General features: G+C 36.7%; 1 protein-coding gene across 2 annotated transcripts in view; it reads left to right on the top strand.

Moving 5' to 3' along the window:
- Positions 1 to 26,088, top strand: part of EYS (eyes shut homolog) — a 1,930,870-nt gene that overhangs the window by 1,582,326 nt on the left and 322,456 nt on the right. For both annotated transcript variants that reach the window (XM_030928557.1, XM_030928558.1), the window contains exon 31: positions 24,972 to 25,080. In XM_030928557.1, the coding sequence (XP_030784417.1) occupies positions 24,972 to 25,080 (109 nt within the window). The remainder of the gene's footprint in view (positions 1 to 24,971; positions 25,081 to 26,088) is intronic.

Raw genomic sequence — 26,088 nt, forward strand, 5'->3', positions numbered from 1 at the left:
AAACCCACACATTTAGTGTCAGAAATGTTGTAAGTATAGAAACAGTTTTTTCCCTTTAATGACCAAAAAGCACACAAAGAAGTGCTCAAAATCATTTGTCATGAGGGAACTGCAAATCAAAACCACATAAGATACCACTTCACATCTACTACAATGGCCATAACTTTTTATTTAAAAAATGAAAAATAACAACTGTTGGTGAAGCTGTGGAGAAATCGAGACCATACCATTTTACTCGGTACCATGTAAAGTGTAAAATGTAAGTGTACATTTTATCATGTACAGTGTAAAATGGTACACTACAAATGATAGAAACAGTTTAATGGTTGCTCTAAAAGTTAAACACAGATTTACTATATGACCCCACAATTCCACCCCTAGACGCATACGCAAAAGAATTGAAAATAGGGATTCAAACAGATACTTATATGTCAATGTTCATAGCAGAATTGTTCACAACCCAAATGGACAAGTATAGATTAACAGAGAAATAGATTTTAAAATAAGCTATATGCATACAATGAAATGCTATTCAGACCTAAGAAGAAATGAAATTCTGATACTTGCTACAGCATGAATTAATCTTGAAAACTTTATGCTAAGTGCAATAATCCAGACACAAAAAGACAAGTATTATATGATTCCACTTATGTGAAATATACTATATAGAATGGGCAAATTCATAGAGACAAAAATTAATCAAAGGTTACCAGTGGCTATAGAAGGGCAGAATGGGGAATTATTGCTTAATGGTTTGTTGAAGTCAAGTAAAAAAAATAAAGACAAATCTCTAAATATAAAACGTTTGATTTGGGAAGCAAGAATTTTATTTCAGGGCATACACACAGATGGGGTGGTCTTCGCCATGTCCAAAGAACAAAGAGAAGGTTGGAGGTTTTATAAAAAGGAGAAATATTATGTATTGTTCTTCAGGAAAATTCATTGGCACTAGTTTTGGGGAGCTGGTAAGCTCTGAATGATAAGTGATGGACATGGGTAAAACTATTCTTAGAGTCACAGCAGCCTGTTTCAGTAGATATTGAATGAAACTCGTTTCAGCTTGGAGCAGGCAGTTTAGCAGCCATACTTGCTGAGAATTACATTATTGAAGAAATGTTGTGTACCCTGGATGCTTTTTCCTTTCTGACTTCTGAACTCTGTTTTAGTTGGGTATGACAAGAATGACCAAATTCTTTCAGCTTTCACAGATTACAGTTTATTTTCATTGTGATGAAATAATTTAGAAATAGCCAATAATGATATTTGCATAACATTATAAAAGTACTTAATGCCAACGAATTGTACACTTAATAATTGTGAAAATGGTAAATTTTATGTTGTATATTTTAGCACACTAAAAACAGATTAGAAAAAAAAAATATCTCCCACAAATAGATTCTGGATACGTGAGCACTGAGAACATTTTAGACACAAAATATTATATTGTGTGTCTGCCTCATTTATTCTCATGTTTTGATTAAAAGAATGAGAAAAACTTTTTAAATTATAAAGTTATCCAAACATATATATATATATATGTTGCCAGTGTGAATGGAAATGGATTCAACTTCAATGGAGAGTGATTTGGACAACATCTGATAAAAATTACAAGCACAGATTTGCTTATTTGGCAATTCTGTTTGTAGGACTTCAACTCACAGATAAAGATATTCATTGATCAGTGTCTGTAACAGAAGAAAAAGTGAAAATAATCTAAATATCCATAGAGAGGGGAATGGTTACATAAAATAGAAAACATGCATACAATGTACAATGCAATACTCTGTCATCTTAAAAAGAAATATGAGGAAACACTTTGTATCATAATAGAAAACAATCTCCAAAATGAATTAAGTAACAAAAGCACAATGCAAAGAATATGTATAGTATGTTTCTGTGCATGCATATAATTTCTTACAGAGGCCTAGAGAACTTTTAGGTAACTAAATAAGAGATTACTAATACTGTTTCCTCCAGAGAGGGAACTTGGGTGAACCAGGGATGGGGTGGGGGGGGAGACTTGGACTATAACTGTTTGAGTATCTTTTGAATCTTGGACCATGTGAATGTAGTGAATGTATTCCCTATAAATAGAAAAATGTTATAACATATAATAATCTTTTCAATTCATCCATTGTAGAAAAACCATGTCCCATTTTTCCTCCTACGTATAACAAGACCTACCATTTATTTAGCTGATGAACAATCACTCAGCTTTTACTTTGAAACATTTTTCTCAAGATGTGCGTTGTTGACAATTTAGGGCTGTATCTTTCTTTATTATTCCAGGCAGTCCTGTGCATTGTAGGATGTTTGCCAGCATTCCTGACCTCTGCCTACCAGATGTCAGTAGCATCCTCATTCCCTGTTGTGATAAAGAAACATGTCTCTAGGCATTGTCAAATGTGCCCCAGGAAGCAAATTCACCCTAGTCTAGCACTGCTGCCTTGAGACAGATCATGTGTGATGTTGAATCCAGTACCTGGCTTAAGAAAATGCTCAATAAAGGGTAATTGTGATAGAAAGAAAAAGAATGGCTTTTGCAAAAAAACAGCAGCAGAGCTATTAAGCAATAAAGAAAACGCTTCTTTTTTTTTCCTTTGAAAACTATCACTTCAAGGAATTTTAGTCTCTGGATAAGATATAGACAAAATGAGAACCATTTCTCAATTCAGAAAATGCTTTTGGGCAGAAAAGATTATTAGGAAGTCTATGGTAACAATGATAAGGTTTCCTCATTTGTGGACACTTCTTCGTTCTTCCCCTAACATTTTCACAATATAATGTAGAGAACCTTCTGCAGTCATCATAATTCTTGGATTCCCAGGAAATCTTTTAATACAAAAACAGGGTTTCTCCATCTGTCTATAGCACCACCATTGAGATCTTTCTTTGCTATTAATAATATATTATTTTAATATTTATAATATTCTCCACAAGATTAGGGCATTATCTAGCATATCAGATGATTCAAAGTTAATGTAACCCACCATAGAAAAGTTTGCTACATTGACTGTCTATCAATAAAATATAGTTGGTAAAACTCTGGAATATCAATATTTCTTTTCATCATAAGTAGTAAAAATAATCCCTCCCCAAAAATCACCCAAAATAATCAAGTGGGGATGCTTTAGATTCTAAAATATCACATGTGAAAGGAATGGAAATTGTTGGATATTTTTTACCATTTCTTTTCCAGTTACTACCACATCTATATTCACGCCATGAAGCCCTTGGTATCAGGAATAATAGTGAACATAATCTGCCTTATACTTTACAGAGGTCTGTTAGAATATTTTTGTGACTTGGTATGGTGTTTTATTAGTTAAATAAACAAATGTGTATGTTATGTAATTTGGATGAAAACATTTCATCAACATTTTTAAAGAAAAAGTTTTTTGATATATTATATGTATACATATTTATGTGTACATGTAAAATTTTGTACATGAATTGGATGTGTAATAATCAAGTCAGTATAGAGTATTCACCACCATAGTATTTGTCATTTCTATGTGTTTGCTGCATTTCAGGTCCACTAGTCTAGCTATTTTGAAAAATGCAATGCATTGTTGTTAACTATAGTCACCCTACTCTGCTATCAAACAAGAATTCATTCCTTCTACCTAACTGTTATTACTCTGTTTGAATTGCAAAAAAAAATGTAGATATTAGATTTTAGATGTTTGTAATAGAGTTATGTTGATTATATCAGTGTTTCTTGTCACTGATTACTCTGCGAAAATGTTAAGAGGAGATACACTATTGCTTTCTGATCTATTTCATAGCCTCTACACAGCTGAGATATTTGTTAAACCCAAAGCATTTAGATTATCTGTATATCTTAATACAGTATCCACTTACAATTCAATATATATACATTCTAATCTCATTCATCCTCAAATTCTATTTTAACTATTGAACACTCTTAGTAATCAAACCTTTGCTTCTTATTTTTAACACTGCTTCATTTAAAAAAAAAAAGAAAGAGGCTGAGCATGGTGGCTCATGCCTGTAATCCCAGCACTTTGAGAGGCCAAGGCAGGCAGATCACAAGGTCAGGAGTTCGAGACCAGCCTGGACAATATGGTGAAACCCCGTCTCTACTAAAATTGCAAAAATTAGCCACTAAGGCAGGAGAATCGTTTGAACCCAAGAGGCAGAGGATGTAGTGAGCCGATATCACGCCACTCAACTCTAGCCTGGGAGACAGAGCGAGACTCCATCTTAAAAAAAAAAAAAAAAAAAGGAAAGAAAGAAAATCTCTTGCCCCATATTTGTTTCTTGTAGCTACTATAGGAAATTGACACAAACTTGGTGGCCTAAAACAACAGAAACTTATTATCTTACAGTTCTGGAAACCAGAAGTTGCTATCTTCACATTACCATTTCCCCTGAGTCTCCAATCATTCACTTGCTCTGTTTCTCCCTTATAAGAACATTTGTGGACTGGACACGGTGGCTCACACCTGTAATCCCAGCACTTTGGGAGGCCAAGGTGGGCAGATCACTTGAGGTCACGAGTTCAAGACCAGTCTGGCCAACATGGCGACACCCCGTCTGTACTAAAAATACAAAAATTAACCAGGCATGGTGGGGTGCACATGTAATACCAGCTACTCAGGAGGCTGGGGCAGGAGAATTGCTTGAACCCAGGAAGTGGAGGTTGCAGTGAGCTGAGACTGTGCCACTGCACTCCAGCCTGGGCAACAGAGTGAGACTCCATCTCGACAAAAAAAAAAAAAAAAAAAAAAAAAATTGTGATGACATTCAGGACACTCCCAGATAACTCAGGATGATCTCTTTATCTCAAAAAACTTTAACTTAATCACATTTGCAAAGATCCTTTTACAAATAAAGTAACATTTACAGATTCTAAGAATTAGGATATAGAAATACCTTTGAGGGGGCCATTTTTCTACCATATGCTAGACATCAGCATATGAAAAACAAAAATGTTACCAAAATCAAATTTCAATTGAGACACCACAAAAAAATTTTTGCTATTCGGCTGTATAATTGCAAAACCTATAAGTATTAGTTTATTCTTACTCAATGTGCAAGTCAAAACATATTCTTAATGCAGATATTTAAAAAGTTTAGATTTGATGAGAAAGCAAGAAGAAACATCCAAACAACAGCAATAAAAAAAAAAAAAAAACCCTAAATATGGAAAAGAGATCATTTTCCTGAGGTATGCTATGATGAATCCAATCTGAGCTTTATACTATGTCTAGGTCACAACTATTTCTTTACCTACTTTCCAAAGGAAACTGTGTTAATTTATGTTTTCAAATGAAATATCCCATCGTAGTATATTTTTCAAATATATCTTGACTCCTGAATTCAGCTTCAATTTCAATTTACATATTTATATATGTACATATATATATGTGTGTGTGTGTGTGTGTGTGTGTGTGTGTGTGTGTGTGTGTATTCCATGTCTTTTCTCAGGACTAAGTAGGAATACATTTGGCACCAAGGTTTACACATAAGACACAAATAAAAACATAAGACATAAAGACATAAATAAAATGGGGATAGAAATGCTACTGCATGGATCTCTGATTTCCCAACATATTATTTCTTATACAAAATAATTGAACATTGGACAAGAATATAAGGGTTTAGAAGGGCAATGAAAGTGTATAAGTTCCTTTATGTATCAGGAAACACAAAGAGATTTAAGTAACTTGCAGAGAGTCACATAGACAGCTAGTTAGGGTGAGAGTTGGGCCTATCATTACAAGCATATTGACTGTTCTCACCACTTCATATTAATGAGCAGATGTGCTAAAGGAGGAAACTTTCACACAGGGAGAGCAGATAGAATTGTCACTGGGCTGTGGGTAGAGCAGACTGCGGGTAAAGAAAAATGGTTTGTCTAAGAAACAGTTCCACTGACCTGTGTGGTCCCACATCACGAAAGTTCACTGGCTTCAGGTCAGCATATGTGCATTGTGTGCATTATGCATCAGGTACTGTACTTACAGCTGAGGCTATCAGAGGAACCTGAGGAACAGAAGGCCAGAGAAAAAAAAACAGACACAAAACCAACAGCTATGGAATAATACAACATTACCTGCTTTTTACGAGACCTCACCAGACCATGGAAACAAATGAAATCTCATAATGTAGTAATGCAGCTTCTTGAACATCTTCAGTACCCACAAATCCCCCACCCCCCAGAATGCAGAGAGTCCCATAATTGTAGATCACAGATGTTCCCAAATAAGTCCACTCCCACAGCCCTGTCAGGCACTGTAGTTCTCTTCCAGGTACCCTGCCAGGAACCTGCCACCAACACGGCACCAACACCACAGAGTGTGGTAGTATGCCTCCCTCTCCTTCCTGTTACTTGCTATTAACAAGGTCCAGAAAGGAGTGTTTGTGGAGTCTCAATAGATCTTGCTTTCAGCTCTCCCTCCCTGCTTTTGCACTCATCTAAGAGTTCAGTCCTAGTGATGGATATGACAGCAGCCTAGGAAGGTTCAGGCAGAGGACAAGAATTAGAGGAAAAAAGACCAAGGACATGTGGAGTGCAACTGATAGAAAGATTATGATTAAAGGAGACAGAAGGGAGTCCTCCATCTTAAGAGAACAGGGTGAGTGGTGGAGACAAGGATACCTTCAGAAGTAAAGGAATTGAAAAGTTTTCCTGTCTCAGTCAAGCTAAATAATTAGTCATTTGCTGCTAATCAGAGATAGATTAGAGAATAAGAGATGAATAAGAAATGTACAATACCTTATTAGAAATCAAAAAGAGGCCAAGCGTGGTGGCTCACACCTGTAATCCCAGCACTGTGGGAGGCCAACATGGGCAGATAACTTGAGCACCTGGGCAACATAGTGAGAACCTGTCTCTACAGTAAATACAAAAATTAGCCGGGCATGGTGATGCACACCTATAGTCCCAGCTACCTGGGAGTCTGAGGCAGGAGGATTGCCTATGACCAGAAGATCGAGGCTGCAGTGAGCTGCACTTCAGGCTTGGTGATGGAGCAAGACCCTGTCTCAAAAAAAAAAAAAAAAAAAAAAAAATCAAAAAGGTATCACACAGCAGCCAATAACATAGATTCTGGACCTACAACATACAGGTTTATAACCCAGCACTGTCATTGATGAACTTTGTGACCTTGAGCAAATTAACCCCTATGTGCCTCAATTTCCTCATCTATAAATGGGAAAAATGTTTCCATGTACCTCAGAGGGTGGCTGCTGTGTAATATTTTAAAGTACTTGAGATAATGCCTGGTCCATAATAAATGCCATAGAAATGTTTACTAAATAAAGTAAATAATTCAAGTGTACAGTATTTGATTATAAGAAGTCATTGCTGGCCGGGCACGGTGGCTCAAGCCTGTAATCCCAGCACTTTGGGAGGCCGAGACGGGCGGATCACGAGGTCAGGAGATCGAGACCATCCTGGCTAACACGGTGAAACCCCGTCTCTACTAAAAAAATACAAAAAACTAGCCGGGCGAGGTGGCGGGCGCCTGTAGTCCCAGCTACTCGGGAGGCTGAGGCAGGAGAATGGCGTAAACCCGGGAGGCGGAGTTTGCAGTGAGCTGAGATCTGGCCACTGCACTCCAGCCTGGGTGACAGAGCGAGACTGCTTCTCAAAAAAAAAAAAAAAGAAGTCATTGCTAATAATAAAAACATACCCCTGTGAAGGTCTCTGTTCCTTTGAAACATGTTATTCCAGTCTGTCCTGATTGGTTGCATTGCTTTTAATAGGAGGTAGGACAGAGCAGCCCAAAGGTACCAGGTGGTGAAATGGAAATGGAATTTGTTAAAGAAGAGGAGCATAAAAGCCAAAAATAGGAGAAAACATAGTTCCTTTGTTTGCTTGTTTATTTCCTAGAAGCAACAAAGCTCAGCACTCAGAATTCCTTACTTTCCTTTTTGCCTCGTAAGTCTGGAAATCAAGAAGTCTCAGCTTGTGTTCTATGTGTAAACTCATCCTGGCATTACTTGTTGTCTCTATTTGAATGCAGCCTTGAAGCTGGTGCACAAACCTGTCAGCTCTCATTAACACTAACCTATACTGCTGATGTGGGTGCCCTGGCTATGCTTCCTCTGGTTCCAGTGAAAACTGACCTGTCAAAGAATGACAATGTCTTTCCTCCTTACCCTCTGTGAGGACCTTCAGATTACAACGGTTTTATTCACCTTCACCTCACCATCACCTACCACCTATATTTCTTATATCATAGGCATTTGATCATTTGTCTGTTGAATCAATAGTTCTCTTTTCATTTGTATTTTAAATTATTTCCCTGAAAACTAATTTCTTTTATCCTTTATTGTGTTATCAAATTTTTCTTTTTTTCTTCTATTGTTTACTATTTTACCTATGTTAAAAGTTACCTTAAATCATTATTGGATTGATACTTTATAAATAAAATTAGCAGAGATTATAGATTTTAGAGTTTATTAAATTTGTTTGTGGTCTTGAGCCTATGAGCCTTGCAATATTTAGTTTGCCATTTGTATAAAGCAGTACAAAACATTCAAACCATTGTCTCTAACCATCAGTGATTTGTTCTTCATATGAGATGATGTGGATTTTGGTTCCACTTGGAGAATTTTATGTATCATCTTCTGGAAAAACTCCAAAACATTTAGTGTAATTGTTTTTTATCAGAAACAACTCCAGGAATATGTTGTCTCTATTGTAAGAGTGCAAAACAAAGCAATATTTTTCATCATCATGATTACTTATTCAATTAAATTTTTCTCAATCTTTAAATTGAAAGTGCTCTTGTGGAAGCTATTTATAAGAAATTGACTTAAAGAAGGGCTGGTAACTCTTCTTTCAATCATTAAGCCTAGATTACAGATATTCATCAGTTCTACCTATTTTTATATTGGTTGAATTTCTAAAAGTTTACATGTCTGAGTTATCTCCAAATTGAAAGTTTGCTTGGGGTAAGATTTTAACTGTTCTTCTCTCCCTATAGGAAATTTTAAAGATGAGAGAGTGATGTTTTACAAAGGGCATAGAAAGGATAGTTAGAAGGGGAAGTGGTGTACACAAAACCTCAGAAATCAAAACAAAACAAAAAGACTAAATAAGCCAAGCCAAAGGATATTTAGACCGTGTGCTAGCTGGTAGAGAAACAAGAAACCAAAGAGTTATTGATTCAAGACTGAATTCAATGGGTCACGCTATAGCCTTTTTACACTTAGAGTGGTAAGTTTATTTACAATTTTGGCCCAGGGAGCACTTCAGAAATTTAAATGTTTTACATCTCTATTCATCTACTCTCTCTTCATATTTTTAATAAAAATGTGAAACTAGGATTATTACTGACTTCACTGGATCAAACATAATACAGTATAAATATCTTAACATTAAAATATTTTCTGTTTCTTCATAAATCTCAGTAAAATGCACTGCCAGGAAAATTATGTACTGCAAATAGTACCAACCACTTGGAAACTGTGGTATTTAGAAAACAAAAAACTACACACTTATTTAAGGCAATTTTATAAAAAGAATCCCTCACTGTATCATATCTTTGTTAAAAAAAAAAAAAAAAAAAAAAAAGGCAGGGACACACATGGCCTTTTCATTTACCACCTAATGGAAGTGAATCTCCACCTACCAATTTCATCTGAATTACTTTTTGTCTAAATTTTGGTAAAGTGATCTGCTTGTTAACTAATTGAGTTTTTCCATATGGTCTTTCAACTTGAAAAAAAAAAACTACACTCTCTCAAAATATGTGTGTATGTGAGTTCAAATGTTTGAGATGTAAGGATCAGAAATCAATGTTTTCAGTCCTGAGTTTTGATTGATTACTCAGAGGAGTGAATGCCCCTAAAACTACTAAAACCAAATAAATTTAGCACATAATAAGTATAGGAAGTGGAGGATAAAATTAAATACTATCTGGTATTTGTAAACTGAACATGTGTAGGTTTTAGGGTAATATTCTTAGAACTTACATTCACCATCAGAGTGAATTAGCCCAATCTAGAACTGTGAAATATTACCAAAAAAAAAAAAAAAAAAAAAGAAAAGAATTTTTTTTACTGAAATCTCAGATGAAATGGCAACAGTGAAGTTGAGCTTTTCAGCTTTCTTAATGCCCTTGTTCTAAGTGAATAATTAGATACTACTAAAAAATGTTCAAGAAACTCAGCAGCATGCTGGTTTTTAAGAATCATCTCTCAGGGCAGGGTGAAGGGGGCAAGAAAAATGGTTGGGGGGTGATTTGTAGCATTTGCCACTTTCCCTGGAATAAATACTTTCACCATGGCCTATATTTCAAGCTAACAATATGAATTCACTGAATACGGTGTTTGGGAAAGATATGCAAAATTAGCTCTCACGAGCTAGCGCCAGCCTGCTCCAGCATCCCATTGACACTCCTCATCATCATGTTCAGAGAGATTAGAAATGGATGTCAGGTCAAAAAAAACAGGAAGCTTTCTGGATGCAAATTTATATTTGTGTAATTGTCATTGTTATGTGAATGCTTTTCCTGGGTAAAGAAAACAAGAGAATTCTGGGTGTTTACACATTTAAAGGCGCTACCAGGAGACCATGAAGTCTAGAGAATATGCTGCAAGTCCCATTGCACATGAATTAGATAGTGTAGTTGGAAGGAAAATCACAGTTCTTGGAAAATCTCCAATATATCCTGATGGCTGGTTGTATGTTCCCTTGACGATTGCTCTGGTTAATCAAGGGTGTAAGTGAAGCTCCTGCTTCAGTGGTCCTCAGGAGTCATCACAGATCCCTTTTTAATATCAGTACATCACAGGAAAATGGCTTGGTTTTCTCTGAAATTTATTACAAACTGTATTTGGGCTGTTTTGTTAGAGAGAAATCTAACTAATATAATCTAAAACTAGTGACTGCCATATGACTATCATCCAGAGGCAGGAAGTGCTCAGAACAATCACTTATTTGAGGTCATGGAGTGCTTTTTATACAAGCCGTTTGTTTGGTCAGGCTGGCCAACTCTGTGATGATCTAAACAAAAACAGGATGCTTTTTAAAAACAGTGTGTTTATATTGTTTTTGTTAGACACAAGTCTTAACACTGTGGCTTTTATGCCTGATCCTTTTTTTATACTGTTTAACATTTATTTTGTGCTGAGTTGCACGGACAACCTGAAGAAATATGGCTATGTTGATAGGGCTGTATGAAAACCATTCCACTTTTAGGAAACAGCATTTCCTTAAATTTGCTTACCCAGCCATGACAATCACACTGGATAAGTGAAGTGGTAAGGAAAGCTGTATGTCTCTGGACAGTTTCACCCATACTGCCTAATGTCTAATCTCTGAAATATATTTTCCATGTTTCCCTGTTACAAACAGGGAGCTAAAACAATAACACTATCAATTAGATCTTAAGTTAGTCTTTGCAGGGACCAGATTCCTTTTAGTGCCTCCGTCTCTGCCATGTACCTTTACTGCCATCTGCTGATACTGAGTCTCTGGGCTCCCAGTCTCCCATCCCAGCTATTCTCATGTAGAGCTGTCACTAGTCAGCTAAAACTTCTGGCTGAGCATGGAGATCATAGTTGCTAACAATTGAACTTACCCTCTTTCTATCCTAAATGTAGCCTAAGAAGATTATTTTAAATAAAAGTTCAGAGTTAATGCTTAATTCATAGGCTACCATTCGCTACAGAGCAATAGACTTACATTTATTCAGTATACATTAAAGCAAATTGTTATTGGTCAGAAATTCAACAGTTATTAATCTGGAAATAATTAAATCTGGAATATAGACATTTTTGCATTCATTTTTAATATTTAACTGAGAAAAGGAAAGGAAAGAAAGGAAAGGAGGAGGGAGGGGTGGAAGTAGGAGGGGAGAGGAGAGGAGAGGAGAGGAGAGGAGAGGAGAGGAGAGGAGAGGAGAGGAAAAACTTATTAGCAATGTTAATGCATGCCCAAAATCTAAAATAAACAAGCCAGTGTTATTGTTGGGTAATTGCCAAGCCTAAAGACAAGAGAAAAGAACATTTATGTTTTGCACCTGTGAAAGCATTCAGTATCATCATCAATTTTGCAATATTCCCTGGAAGCAGTTGGTGCTGTTCAGTTTTGTTACTGTTATATCATGGTTTCATGCTGCAATTATACATGAACTATGTTTTGCACACCTTCAGCCCAGCACTGAGATACTGCTTTAAAGCATTTAATTTCATTATGGTTTGATGCCAGTAACTCATATAACCACCAGATTTGACAAATAAAACATAGAAAAAAAAAAAATACGTTCTAATTCTCTCTGGAAAAAAAATGACTTTACTTATGTGCTTTTGAAATATGCCACTGGAAAAAAAAAATGTGAGACAGATGCATTCAAAGGCCTATAGCACAAAACAAACCTGAGAGAGAAAAGCCAAAGAAATTAGTCCTTCCAAATTTAAAGACTGCAAAATCATGAAGGCACTTCCAAATGGCTTGGTTAACTATTTTTCATCCTGCCTCTCACAAATTAAAGATGAGTTTCTGTTTACATGTCCCTTCAAAAGCTAGAACTTAGTTTGATCTTTCATTTTTGTGTTTTCTTATAATAAAAAAAGAAAATGTGGGATTTCGGGTCAAGATGACTCTGTAACTTCACACTTTTATGTTCTAGTAGTGATGGAAAAAATAAAGAGAAGAAAACTGAAAACATAAAGGCAAATTCAAAAACAAGACAAACATATCTTTAGACAAGAAATAGACAAAGACGCAAAGCAGAGAAAAAGATAAGAGTGCATACTTGCTAAGATGTAAATCTGGAAATAGAAAAGCTTATCTCCTGTACAGTAAAAGGAACTAAAACTATTTGCTCAAAAAGATTTGTGAAAGGTCTGTTATAGATATAGGTTTATAAAGATAAATAAAATATATAAGGGAATTTACATACATATATATACGTACATACACACACACACATTCAGAAAAAGAGAAAGCCTGCCATCTGGAATTCTGACTTTTAGCAAGCTGCCAGCCCATGAAGAGAACAGAATGCAATCAAAGTATCATGACCTGAATTATGCCAAGCAGTCTGTCAGCTCTGTGAATGGACCTGTGAATATTTCCAGTATCATTGTAGGACAGAATCACCAAATATATTTCAGCCAAGATTCCGGTTTCAGTGTCAAAAGATCAGGTACGGTTCTCATTCAGCAGGTAGGGTTGGGCACAGCAGAAGAACACAGCACATGAAGAATGGGAGTACACAAAAAGAGAGAAAAAGAAACGTAAGTCCCATTCAAAATGGGCCTGCACAGTATACTATCAGAACCCATTTTACTACTGGAAAAGGAACCAAGCAAACCAACAATGGAACAGGAATCATTCTAGATAAAATAATTTTTATGAAAGGGCCTGAAAAACTCTAAAGTATTTTTAAAACACTAGAAAGCATAAATGAAGGGATAATTTTACTATTTAAAAAGGGAAATTACAGGCCACAGCACTGTCCCCCTTCTCTCCGCACCACCCCCCCCCCACCCCAACAACAACAACAACATACACACACACACAGAGCCAATGCCACCAGTGCAAATGTACACATGGAGACTGGAAGCCCTGCACCTGCCAGCACCTTGCCCCTGCCACACCACCACCACTGTCAGAGCAGGAGCACCTCATCCCCACTCTCGCCAGTACTCTGCCCCAGCCTATGTGTATGCACTCTACTGCCCTGCCATGGTGCAGGCATGGGAAACTGAGCACAGATCCTGCTGCTGCCACCCCGATGCAGTACTTTGGCCAGCTCCCCTTCATCAGAGGTTCTGGCAAGCAGACTGGAAATATCTCAGCCCCGCCAGCACAGCAGGTTCATAACCTCAAGGGGCCAAAGAGAAAAAGCTAGGAGTCTGGTACCAGCCCCACCCCCAGAGCTAGAGCACACAGCCCAGGATTGCTGAGCTGAGCACTGGCCCCCTAAAACCTTCCAGAAATGAAGTCAGTTGACTGAACCCACTTTATACCACATTCAAACCCCCAAGGAAATTGAAGAAGATAAAAGCAAAAACAAACAAACAAACAAAAAACACATCCAAAGGATAGCAACTTCAAAGACTAAAAGAATATCAGCCAACACAGATGAGAAAGAACAAGTGTAAGAACTCTGGTAACTCAAAAACACAGAGTGTCTTTTTACCTCCAAACAACTGAATTAGTTCTCCAGCAATGGTACTTAATCAGGCCAAAATGGCTGAAATGACAAAATTGAATTTAGAATACAGATAGGAACGAAGATCATCAAGATTCAGGACAAAGTCAAAAATCTAAGGAATCTAAGGAGTACAATAAAAAGATACAGGAGATGAAAGATGAAATGATCATTTTAAGAAAGAACCAAGCTGGCCGGGAGTGGTGGTATGCTCTTGTCATCCTAGCACTTTGGAGGCCGAGGCAGGCAGATCGCGAGGTCAGGAGATCGAGACCATTCTGGCTAACCCAGTGAAACCCCATCTCTACTAAAAATACAAAAAATTAGCCAGGCGTGGTGGCAGGCGCCTGTATCCCAGCTACTCAGGAAGCTGAGGCAGGAGAATAGTGTGAACCCGGAAGGGGGAGCTTGCAGTGAGCCAAGATGGTGCCACTGCAATCCAGCCTGGGCAACAGAGTGAGACTCCCTTTCAAAAAAAAAAAAAAAAATTGAAAATTTCCTAACACAAACAGCAGGAAAAAAAAAAAATTGAAAATTTCCTAACACAAACTAATAGCAGAATTGACCAACCAGAGGAAAGAATCTCAGAGCTCGAAGGCCAGTTCTCCAAAATACCTCAATCAGACAAAAATAAAGAAAAATGAATAAATGAACAAAACCTCCAAGAAGTCAGATTAGGTAGAGACCAAATCTACAACCCATTGGCATCGCTGAAAGAACAGGAGAGAAAGCAAGCAACATGGAAAACATTTCAGGATATCGTCCATGAAAATTTCCTCAACCTCACTACAGAGGCCAACATTCAAATTCAGGAAATGCAGAGAACACCTATTAAATATTATACAAGATGACCATGCCCAAAACACATAGTCATCAGATTCTCCCAGGTTGAAATAAATTAAAAATGTGTTAAAGACAGCTAAAGAGAAGGCGCAGGTCACCTACAAAGGGAATCCCATCAGGCTAACAGTAGACCTTTCAGCAGAAACCCTACAAGAAGAGATTGGGGGCCTATATTCACCATTCTTAAAGAAAAGAAATTCCAACCATGAATTTCATACTCAGTTAAACTAAGTTTAAAAGCATAGAAAAAATAAGATCATTTTCAGACAAGCAAATGCTAAGAGACTTCGTTACCACCAGACATGCCTTGCAAGAACTCCTTAAGGAAGTGCTAAATATGGAAAGGAAAGACTATTACCAGCCACTACAAAAACACAATTAAGCACATAGACCATTGACACCATAAAGCAACGACACAATCAAGTCTACATGATAATCAACAACATGATAGGATCAAATCTGCAGATATCAATATTAATCTTGAATGTAAACAGGCTAAATGCCTCAATTAAAGGGCACACAGTAGCAAGTTGGATAAAGAAACAAGAACCAAATATTCAAGACACCCACCTTATATGCAATGATGCTCATAAGTTTAGAGTAAAGAGAGAGGGAAAAATCTACCAAGCAAACAGAAAAAGGAAAAAAGCAGGGGTAGCTATTCTAATTTCAGACAAAACAGACTTCAAACCAATAATGATCAAAAAAGATAAATAAACATTACATAATGGTAAAGGGTTCAATTCCAAAAGAAGACCTAATCATTCTAAATATATATGCACCCATCACAGTACCCAGATTCATCAAGCAAGTTCTTAGAGACCTATGAAGAATTTTAGATAACCATACAACAATAGTGGGAGATTTAAACACTCCACTGAGAGTATTTGACAGATCACTGAGGCAGAAAACTGACAAAGATATTCAGGACCTGAACTTGACACTTGACCAAATGGACCTAACAGGTATCTCCACCCAAAAACAACAGAATATACATTCTTCTCATCTGTGCATGGTACCTACTCTAAAATAAATGACAAAATTGGCCATAAAACAATCCTCAGCAAATTTAAACAACCAAAACCATACCAACCATACTATTGGACCACAGTGCAATAAAAATAGAAATCAATGCTAAGAAACTCATACAATCACATGGAAATTAAACAATCTGATCCTGAATGACTTTTGGGTAAACAATGAAATTAAGGCAGAAATCAATAAATTCTTTGAAAATATGAATAAAGATACAATATACAAGAATTCTTGGGGTACAGCTAAAGCAGTGATAAGAGGGAAAGTTATAGTGCTAAATGCCGACATCAAAAAGTTAGACAGACCTCAAATTAGCAACCTAACACCACATCTAGAGGAACTGGAGAAATAAGAGCAAATCAACCGCAAAGCTAGCAGAAGATAAGAAATAACCAAAATCAGAACTGAACTGAAGGAAATTGAGATGTAAAAAACCACACAAAAGATCAAAAAATCATGTGTTTCTTTTTTAAAAGAATAAATAAGATTGACAGACTGCTAGGTAGGCTAATTTAAAAAAAGAAAAAGAAAGACTCAAACATAATCAGAGATAACAAAGGGGACATTACCACCAACCCCACAGAAAAACAAAAACCCTCAGAGACGACTTCAAACACCACTATGCACACAAACTAGAAAACCTAGAAGAAATAAATAAATTCTTGGATACACATATCACACAAGATTGGACCAAGAAAAAATTGAATCTCTGAACAGACCAATGAGTTTCAAAGTTGAATCAGTAATAGAAAGACTAAAACCAGAAAAAGCCCAGTACTAGATAGATTCACAGACAAATTATATCAGAAATATAAAGAAGAGCTGGTACTGTTCCTACTGAAACTATCACAAAAAGTTGAGGACAAGGGACTCCTCCTTAATCCATTCTATGAGGTAAGCATCATCCTGGTATCAAAACCTGGCAGACACACAGCAACAAAAACAGAAAACTTCAGATCAATATCTTTGATGAACATCAATGCAAAAATTCTCAACCAAATATGGGCAAACTGAATCCAGCAGCACATCACAAAGCTTATCCACCATGACCGAGTAGGCTCTATCCTTGGGATGCAATAAACATATGCAAATCAATAAAAGGGATTTATCATATGGAACTAAAGACAAGAACCACACGATTATCTCAATAGATGCAGAAAAGGCTTTTGATAAAATTCAACATCACTGCATGTTAAAAACCCTCAATAAACTAGGCATTGAGAAAACATACTTCAAAATAGTAAGAGTCATTGATAAGAAACCCACAGCCAACATCATACCGAATAGGCAATGGATGGAAGCATTCCTCTTGAGAACTAGAACAGGAAAAGGATGTTCACTCTTACCACTGCCATCCAACATAGTACTGGAAGCCTTAGCCAGAGCAATCAGGCAAGAGAAAGAAATAAAATTCATCCATTAACAATAGAGAAAGTCAAACTATCTCTCTGTGCAGACAATTGATTCTATACCTGGAAAACCCCATAGTCTCTGCCCAAAAGATCTGCTCCTAGGAGTCTCTGCTTCTAGATCTGATAAACAATTTCTGCAGTTTCAGGATAAAAAAAATTCCACATAAAAAAATCAGTAGCATTTCTATACACCAAAAACATCCAAGCTGAAAGCCAAATCAATAATGCAATCCTATTCACAAGACCCACAAAAAGAGTAATAGCTAAGAATACAGCTAACCAGGGAGGTAAAAGATCTCTACAAGGAGAATTACAAACACACAAACACTGCTGAAAGGAATTGGAAATGACCCAAACAAATGGAAAAATCATTCCATGCTCATGATTAAGAAGAATCAATATTGCTAATATGGCCATACTGCCCAAAGCAATTTACAGATTCAAGTCTATTTCTATCAAACTACAAATGACATTCTTCACAGAATTAGAAAAAAACTATTTTAAAATTCATATGGAACCAATAAAGAACCAGGATAACCAGGGCAATCCAAAGCAAAAAGAGCAAAGCTGGAAGCTTTATGTTACTCAACTTCAAACTATACTACAAGCCTACAGTAACCAAAACAGCATGGTACTTGTACAAAAAACAGACACACAGACCAATGGAACAGAATAGAGAGCCCAGAAATAATGCTGTACACCTACAACTATCTGATATTCAATAAAGTTGACAAAAAAAGTGATGGGAAAGGACTGCCTATTCAATAAATGGTGCAAGGATAACTGGCTAGCCATATGCAGAAGATTGAAACTAGACCGCTTTCTTATATTATATATAGAAGTCAACTGAAGATGGATTAAAGACTTAAATGTAAAACCCAAAACTATAAAAACTCTGGAAGATAATTTAGGAAATACCATTCTAAATATAGGCCCTGGGAAAGATTTCATGACAAAGACAACAAAAGCAATAGCATCAAAAACAAAAATTGATAAGTAAGACCTAATTAAACCAAAGAGCTTCTGCAAAGCAAAAGAAACTATCAACAGAGTAAACAGACAACCTATAAGATAGAAGAAAATATTTCAACTATGCATCTGACAAAGATCTAATATACAGATTCAGTAAGGAACTTAACAAGTGAGAAACAAAAAACCTCACTGAAAAGTGGGCAAATAACTTAACAGAACTTAACAGACATTTTTCAAAAGAAGGCATACATGTGGCCAAAAGCATATAAAACAAAGTTCAGCATCACTAATTATTACAGAAATGCAAATCAAAATCACAGTGAGATACCATCTCACACTAGTCAGAATGGTTATTATTAAAAAGTCAAAAAATAACGGATACTGGCAAGGTTGTGGAGAAACAGGAACTCTTATACACTGCTGCAGGGAATATAAGTTAGTTCAGCCATTGTGGAAAGAAGTTTGACAATTTCCCAAAGAACTTGAAACAGAATTACCATTTGACCCAGTAATCCCATTATTGGGTACATCCCCAAAGGAATATAGATTGTTCTGCCAAAAAGACATATGCACACATATGTTCATCACAGCACTATTCACAATAGGAAAGGCATGGAATCAACCTAAATGCCTATCAGCGGTAGACTGAATAAATAAAATGTGGTAAATATATACCATGGAATACTACACAACCATGAAAAGAGGAGATCATGTCTTTTCCAACAAAATGGATGGAGTTGGAGGACATTATCCTAAGTGGACTAATGCAGGAACAGAAAACCAAATACCACACTATCTCACTTACAAGTGGGAGCTAAACATTAAGTGCTTAGCTCAAAAGGAACACAAAGAAGGGAACAACAGACACTGGAGCCTACTTGAGGGTGGAGGGTGGGAGGATAATGAGAGTCAAAAAGACCACCTAACAGTACTGTGCTTACTATCTGGGCAATGCAATAATCTATACACCATGACACACAATTTACCTATATAACAAACTGCAACAGGTACCCCGAACCTAAAATAAAAGTTTTAAAAAAAAAGTGATTCAAACTTTGATAATACTTATTGTTCCTCATTTAAAGAGTGGAAACTGAATTCCAATATTTTCAATTAAAAATAACATCTTACAAGAAAGTATATTAAAATAGTAGTTAAAATAGGGGAAAAATTATAAAAGCATAACAGACAGAAATTAAACACAAAAAAAGAAATATATTCAAAATCTTGAGAATAAAAAAACATAGACATTTAAAACTCAGTAGATAGGATAAACTCTAGTCTAAAAACAGTTGAAGAAAAAAATGACACCTAAGAAGAAAGTCAGACAGAAAAATTAAGAGAATTTTTTTTAAGAGTAAAAGCAAGATTAGGAAGTTTAGAGGACTGCTTAACAGCCTTCCAAAAAATGTCTAACATAAGTTCTACGAATAGAGATTTCAGTGCTCAGTGTATTAGTTCATTCTCATGCTGCTATAAAGGATTGTCCCAGACTGGCTAATTTATAAAGGAAAGAGGTTTAATTGACTCACAGTTCCACACGACTGGGGAGGCCTCAGGAAATTTACAATTACAGCAGAAGGGAAAGCAAACATGTCCTTCTTCATGTGATGGCAAGAAGGAAAAGTACAGAGTAAAGAGGGGGAAAAGCCCCTTATAAACCATCAGATCTCATGAGAACTGACTCACTATCACAAGAACAGCATGGAGGTAACCACCTCCACGATTCAATTACCTCCTACTGGTTTCCTCTCATGACGTGGGGATTATGGGAACTACAATTCAAGATGGGATTTGGGTGGAAACACAGCCAAACCGTATCATTCAGAGAATACCAAAAAGCAACATTCAAGATGATTCAGGTAAAAATTTTCCAAAGTTTGAGGAATTTTTTTTTAATTTTTAAGTTTTGAGGGTCCATAGTGGATGTCTGTATTTATGGGATATATGGGATATTTTGACACAAATACACAATGTGTAAATCACATCAGTTTAAAATGGGGTATCCATCAAAACAAGCATTCATCCTTTGTGTTACAAATAATTCAGTTGTTTTTTTTATTTTAAAGCATACAATTATTATTGACTGTAGTCACCCTGTTGTGCTATCAAGTAGTAGATCTTATTCTAACTGTATTTTTGTACCCAGTAACAATCTTTCCAGCTCCTCAGACCCCTACTACACTTCCCAGCCTATGGTAACCATTCTACTATCTATCTTCATGAGTTCAATTGTTCTAATTTTTAGCTCCCACAAACAAGTGAGAAAGTTTGTCTTTCTATGCCTGGTTTATTTTACCTAACATAATGACTTCCAGTTCCATCCATGTTGTTGCAAATGACAGGATCTCATTCTATTTTATGGCTGAACAGTACTCCATTGTGTGTATATGTACCACATTTTCTTGATCTATTCATCTACTGTTGAACACTTAAGTTACTTCCAAATCTTGGCTATTATGTACACAGGTGTACCTGGAAGGAAGGAATGGAATCCAGGAAACAACAGAAAAACGTTGGAAAATTCTTTAATTATTGTTTTATTAATAAAAGTTGAATTTTTTCCTTAAGAGATAAGATTAAAAAACATATGTTCAGTGTCCAAATTTAGAAAATACAAATAAGCAAAAGACACAATTTAAAAATCATCCTCTGGCCAGGCACAGAGGCTCATGCCTACAATCCCAGCTCTTTGGGAGGCAAAGGCAGAAGGATCACTTAAGCCCAGGAGTTCAAGACCTGCCTGGGCAACATAGTGGGACCCTATCTCTACACACATACATACACAAAAAATCATCTTCATTCCCAGTGAAACAGGAAAGTTCCCCAATTCCCTTCATAGGACGTGTGACAGGGATATGGCTCCCCTGTTTGGTCACCCTGCGGCTCAAACCCCTAGAAGAGGCATGCAGATGGGCAGGTACAGAGGCCGGGGCAAGTGCTTTGGGCTCTCTGCCCCATGGTAGCATCTAGGGGTGGGTGTCTGTGACTCCCGAAACCCAAGTGGGCATGTGTTACAGAGTGCTCCTTTAGCTTTGCTCTCTGTGGGTGGCTTGCATGTTAATCAGCTCAATGGACCCTTTGCCTTATTGCAAGGGCAGGGGGCCAGCGTGACAGCCTTCTGTATCCTGAGCTCTTGCCCAGTGTCCCAGAAGAATCAGATCATATACAGGCTCAAAGGAAGAGTGCAAGGTTTTATTGAGTGGTGGAGGTGGCTCTCAGCAAGACGGAAGGGAGCTGGAAGTGGGGATGGAGTGGGAAGATGGTCTTCCCCTGGAGTAGGGCCACCCAGGGGCTGGACTCTTCTCTGACAGCCCCCAGCCAAACTCTGCTTGGCATCCAGACATCAATACTATTCTCTCTTTCTCTGCTACATTGTTCCACCATGGTCTCGACATTCAGCTGCTTCTGTGTGTGCCTGCTAAGGTCTCAGGTTTATATGGGCACAGGATAGGGGGCATGTGGGCCAGAGTGGTCTTGGAAAATGCAACATTTGTGCATGAAAACAGGAGTATCTGTTCTCATTTAGGTTCGTGGGCACAGGCCCAAGGGTGGAGCCCTTGCCAGGAACCCTGCCCTTCTCTACCCAGCATTTCCCTGCCTGCCTCCCATATCACCAGGATACAGAGATAGCCACTGTTAATATTAGTAAAAGTAGCTCTGGTATTATCCTCTGCATATTTTTATTAAAATTATCTTATGTAATTCAAATTACATGTATCCCTTTTTCTATTTCACACAAATGTCTTTCTGTGTTATTATTACTCTATCGTTTAAGAGCTGGATAAATTATTTAAGTTACTTGATTTAATTAATTAAGAAATGAACTCCTTTTTTTTTACCTTTTTGCAGCCCTTTCATTTGTTTTAGATAACCTGAACTTCCATCTGGGCAAGTCTTCTAAAAATCTACAAATAAACTGTCTTTTCCAAATCAGAATGTTTCCACCAATATTGCTAAGCACACCTAAAAATTATAAATCTAAAGTGCAAAAATGTTAAGGACACTGAAAAAAAAGTCTGTTTCATCGAGTTTTAGTTTTTAAAATAATGCAACTTGAGTATTTGATTTTGAATTCCATTATGAGCAATATTAGTAGAAGTGGATGAACACTTCAACTTGACTGTGTAATTTATTTTTACAAAAATCTCTTTAGAGATCCCTGTCTAGTCAGCAAATAATTGCTTTAACTTGGATTTTAATATTAGCACTGAATGATTTATGTACATTAAATAATGTGATTCTCACTAACCATTTATGAGCTTAGAATGATTATCTCCCTTCCGTGCATAATCACACTTCAGGGAAGAAAGGTTAAGTGGTTTGCCTAAGATCACTCAGCCAGTCAACGGATTATCTCAAAATATGATCCTTAAGTCTTTAAATCATTAGACTCAGCAATACTTGAGAGGCATAAGGGATATGCTCTTAGGCTTTTCCTCAAATGATTTATGTGGCATAATATCTCATTTGTTTATAGGGTTTTTTTGTTTCTTATGACACAATTTGGTCTATAAGCAAGCATGAGACAACATAAAAATGAACATAAGAATCAACATGTGGAAAAAATTCTGGGAGACTTAGCATATCAATTTACAACATAGTTCATAAACCAGGGAGATAATATAAAACATCATTTGTGGAAGGGTCAGGGGGAGAAAAGAAGGAATAACAGAAAGCAAATAGAGTGAATAGCTTACTTTGGTGGAGCTTCAGTTCCAAGTTAGATTTCAACAAGCTCTGAATGAGAAAAGCAGAGATCTTGTGCATTCCCTGAGAGCAATTCTCTCCATCTCCAGTATAAAAGCCTCCATACGTATCAACCTGGCCATATCCACACTGATGGCAAATATGCTTCATATATTTTTACAGTAAAAAATTCATACTAAGTGGGAAATTCTTAGAATTCAAGAATTTTTAACAGTGATCTCATCAGAATTAGAAATGGTCTTGGTAAACTAAAGTGGAAGCCAAAAAGGTAGTGGAATGACTTATTGAAAGGATCATATCAGATTCTTACTACCTAGTAGGCAAGGAGAAGGAACCAGCCCACAGCTGTGCCTTTAAGAGGGGTAAGAGAAAGAGGAAACTTAGGGTTTGTTTTTTGTTTTTTAATTCAATTAAGTCGACAAAGTTATTTTAAGAAAAAGTATTACTATTTAACCAATAACTGTTTAATAAAATTGACTTTTTGTTTGAAAAACAAAATGACCAACTTCTCCAGGTCTGCCAGAAAATTATCTGGTTTTAAAACTGAAAGTCCTGCAGGGCACGGTGGCTTACACCTGTAATCCCAGCACTTTGGGAGGCCGAGGCAGGTGGATCACGAGGTCGGGAGATCGAGACCATCCTAGCTCACACAGTGAAACCCCGTCTCTACTAAAAATACAAAAAAATTAGCCAGGCGTGATGGTGGAAGCCTGTAGTCCCAGTCACTCCGGAGGCTGAGGCAGGACAATGGCGTGAATCCGGGAGGCGGAGCTTGCAGTGAGCCGAGATTGCACCACTGCACTCCAGCCTGGGCGACAGAGCTAGACTCTGTCTCAAACAAAAAGAAAAAAAAAGAAAAAACTGAAAGTCCCATGTCCTGGGAAATGCCTCAGGCCCAGGCAAACAAGAAAGTCTGGTCAAAATAAAAAGTAAAAAAAAAAAAGTGTGATCATTGTCCAAAATTTAAAAAATACAAATAAGCAAGAACGAGAAATGAAATTATCCACACTCTCAGTATGCAGAAACAGCCACTATTAATATCAGTGAACATATTTGTATTATCTCTATGAAATAAACTTTATAACAATGCAAGTTACTATTGTTACAACAAGTGCCGGGGTAATATTGTTTGAGTTTTCTTTAAAACTCTAAATAAACTGTTTAAAAAGTATGCCAAGTACCTTAGTATATGTACCTTTTCATATGATTGCATCATTCTATAAACTGTGATAAATTTTCAGTTATGTATTGACCATTTCTGCTATTCATTCTACAAACTCCCTTAACCTTATACTTTTCTTTATCTCTGAGATACAGTACCAGCCGGTACATTAGCAGCATGCTTTCTGAGTTCTGATAACTGTATCACAGTGTAATCTCACTACTCAGGGGTATGCAGCCTTTCATTTCTTATTCCATTTCAATTTCCCTGTAGGCCAGGGAGGGGAAATATTTTCCTAGGGAGTTTAGCATCATTTAACATTGATGTTACTTGTCCAACCATCGCCTACATGAGTGAGACCATATGTCAACCCCAGTTAGCACTTAAAATTTATCAATATCTACTTATACACATGAAGCTCTTTTTATTCTGTGGGAGGTTTAACTTTCTGAAAGCATTTCATGTCCAGTTTTAAAGTCAGTAGGAGAGAAGGAAAATAAAACACAGTGTTAGAAAAGAAATACATCTTTTATCTACTTGAAAATGTCTACACTTGGCTGGGGCCATATTTCAGGATTGTTGTGATCCAGAAAGTACCTCTCTCAATGAAGAAGCACTTACTATCCATGTGTGAAGTTACCCCTTTCTTGCCAATAACACATATCATAATGGCCTCTTGTGTTTTAGGTTTAGCTACACAACGCCTATGGGCAGCCCTGGAGTCATTTGTATGATTGAAATGACTGCAGATGGAAAACCTCCAGTACAGAAGAAAGACACAGAGATTTCCCATACCTCTCAGGTAGGTATGCAAATATCCAATTCCAAACACTAATTGTGCCCTCAGTATTTCAGATAAGTATTTTTTACGTTACTAAGTAGTAATCATATTTCTTAATTGAACAGATTCCTTGTAAAAACTCTCAACGAAGCACCAGAAAATTCAACTCATACTTTAGGGATGATTAAATATATTTAATGTTGCCTGTCAGCATAAAAGTTTTATCAAATTTAACAATAAACTTATTTTCCTTTCACACTTTGGATTTAATATCTTGTGCTTGATTTAAAGAAAAAAAAAGACAGCTCCAGAGTGGAGAAAGATTAACAAAATATGCCAATTTTTTAAAACTTGTGTTTTTATAACATACGATAGTACTTACACTATTTAAAAAGGCCGTTCCCAGTCTTACAGATTTGCATTGGCCAGAAAATTTCTCTTAGAAACATTGAATGAGTCTAAATTAAAAGAAGAGAGAATGTCTGTCCCTCCAGAGACCAGGCAATTTGCTGAATTCTTTTAGTTTTAATGATGTGGTTGGTTACATTCTTCTTAGTGTAACTTTATCGCAATACATTTATGGTAAAAATTCCTAGTTCTTTTGATCATCATGGAGGATTAATCTGTATAATTAGAGCTCTAATTTTGGTAGACATTAAAGCTGCCACTATGCACTGCCTTAATGATTGGAAATTTCATTTTATTTTCATTTCTTCTATATAGTCTCTTGAATATTTATAGGCATCCAAAAGAAACACATAATCACATCTAACATTTGTATAAGCACATTATATTTTCCAGACTATGGCCTTAAATATTATCTCATTTAATATCTGCAAGAACGCTGAAAAGGTAGAATGATTCTCTCTTTTCTACAGCTGAGGGACACTGAGTATCTTTTCTGACCAGAATTGTATAGTGATAAGAAAGGAGACTCTACCTCAGGCTCTGTTTCCCAGCGCTTTTGTGTTCCTTTATAATGCACTGTACTGCTCTTCATTTGCTACTGCAGCTGACTCAAAATTGTTC

This window comes from Rhinopithecus roxellana, chromosome 4 (assembly GCF_007565055.1).
Source record: "Rhinopithecus roxellana isolate Shanxi Qingling chromosome 4, ASM756505v1, whole genome shotgun sequence".
Lineage (NCBI taxonomy): Eukaryota > Metazoa > Chordata > Mammalia > Primates > Cercopithecidae > Rhinopithecus > Rhinopithecus roxellana.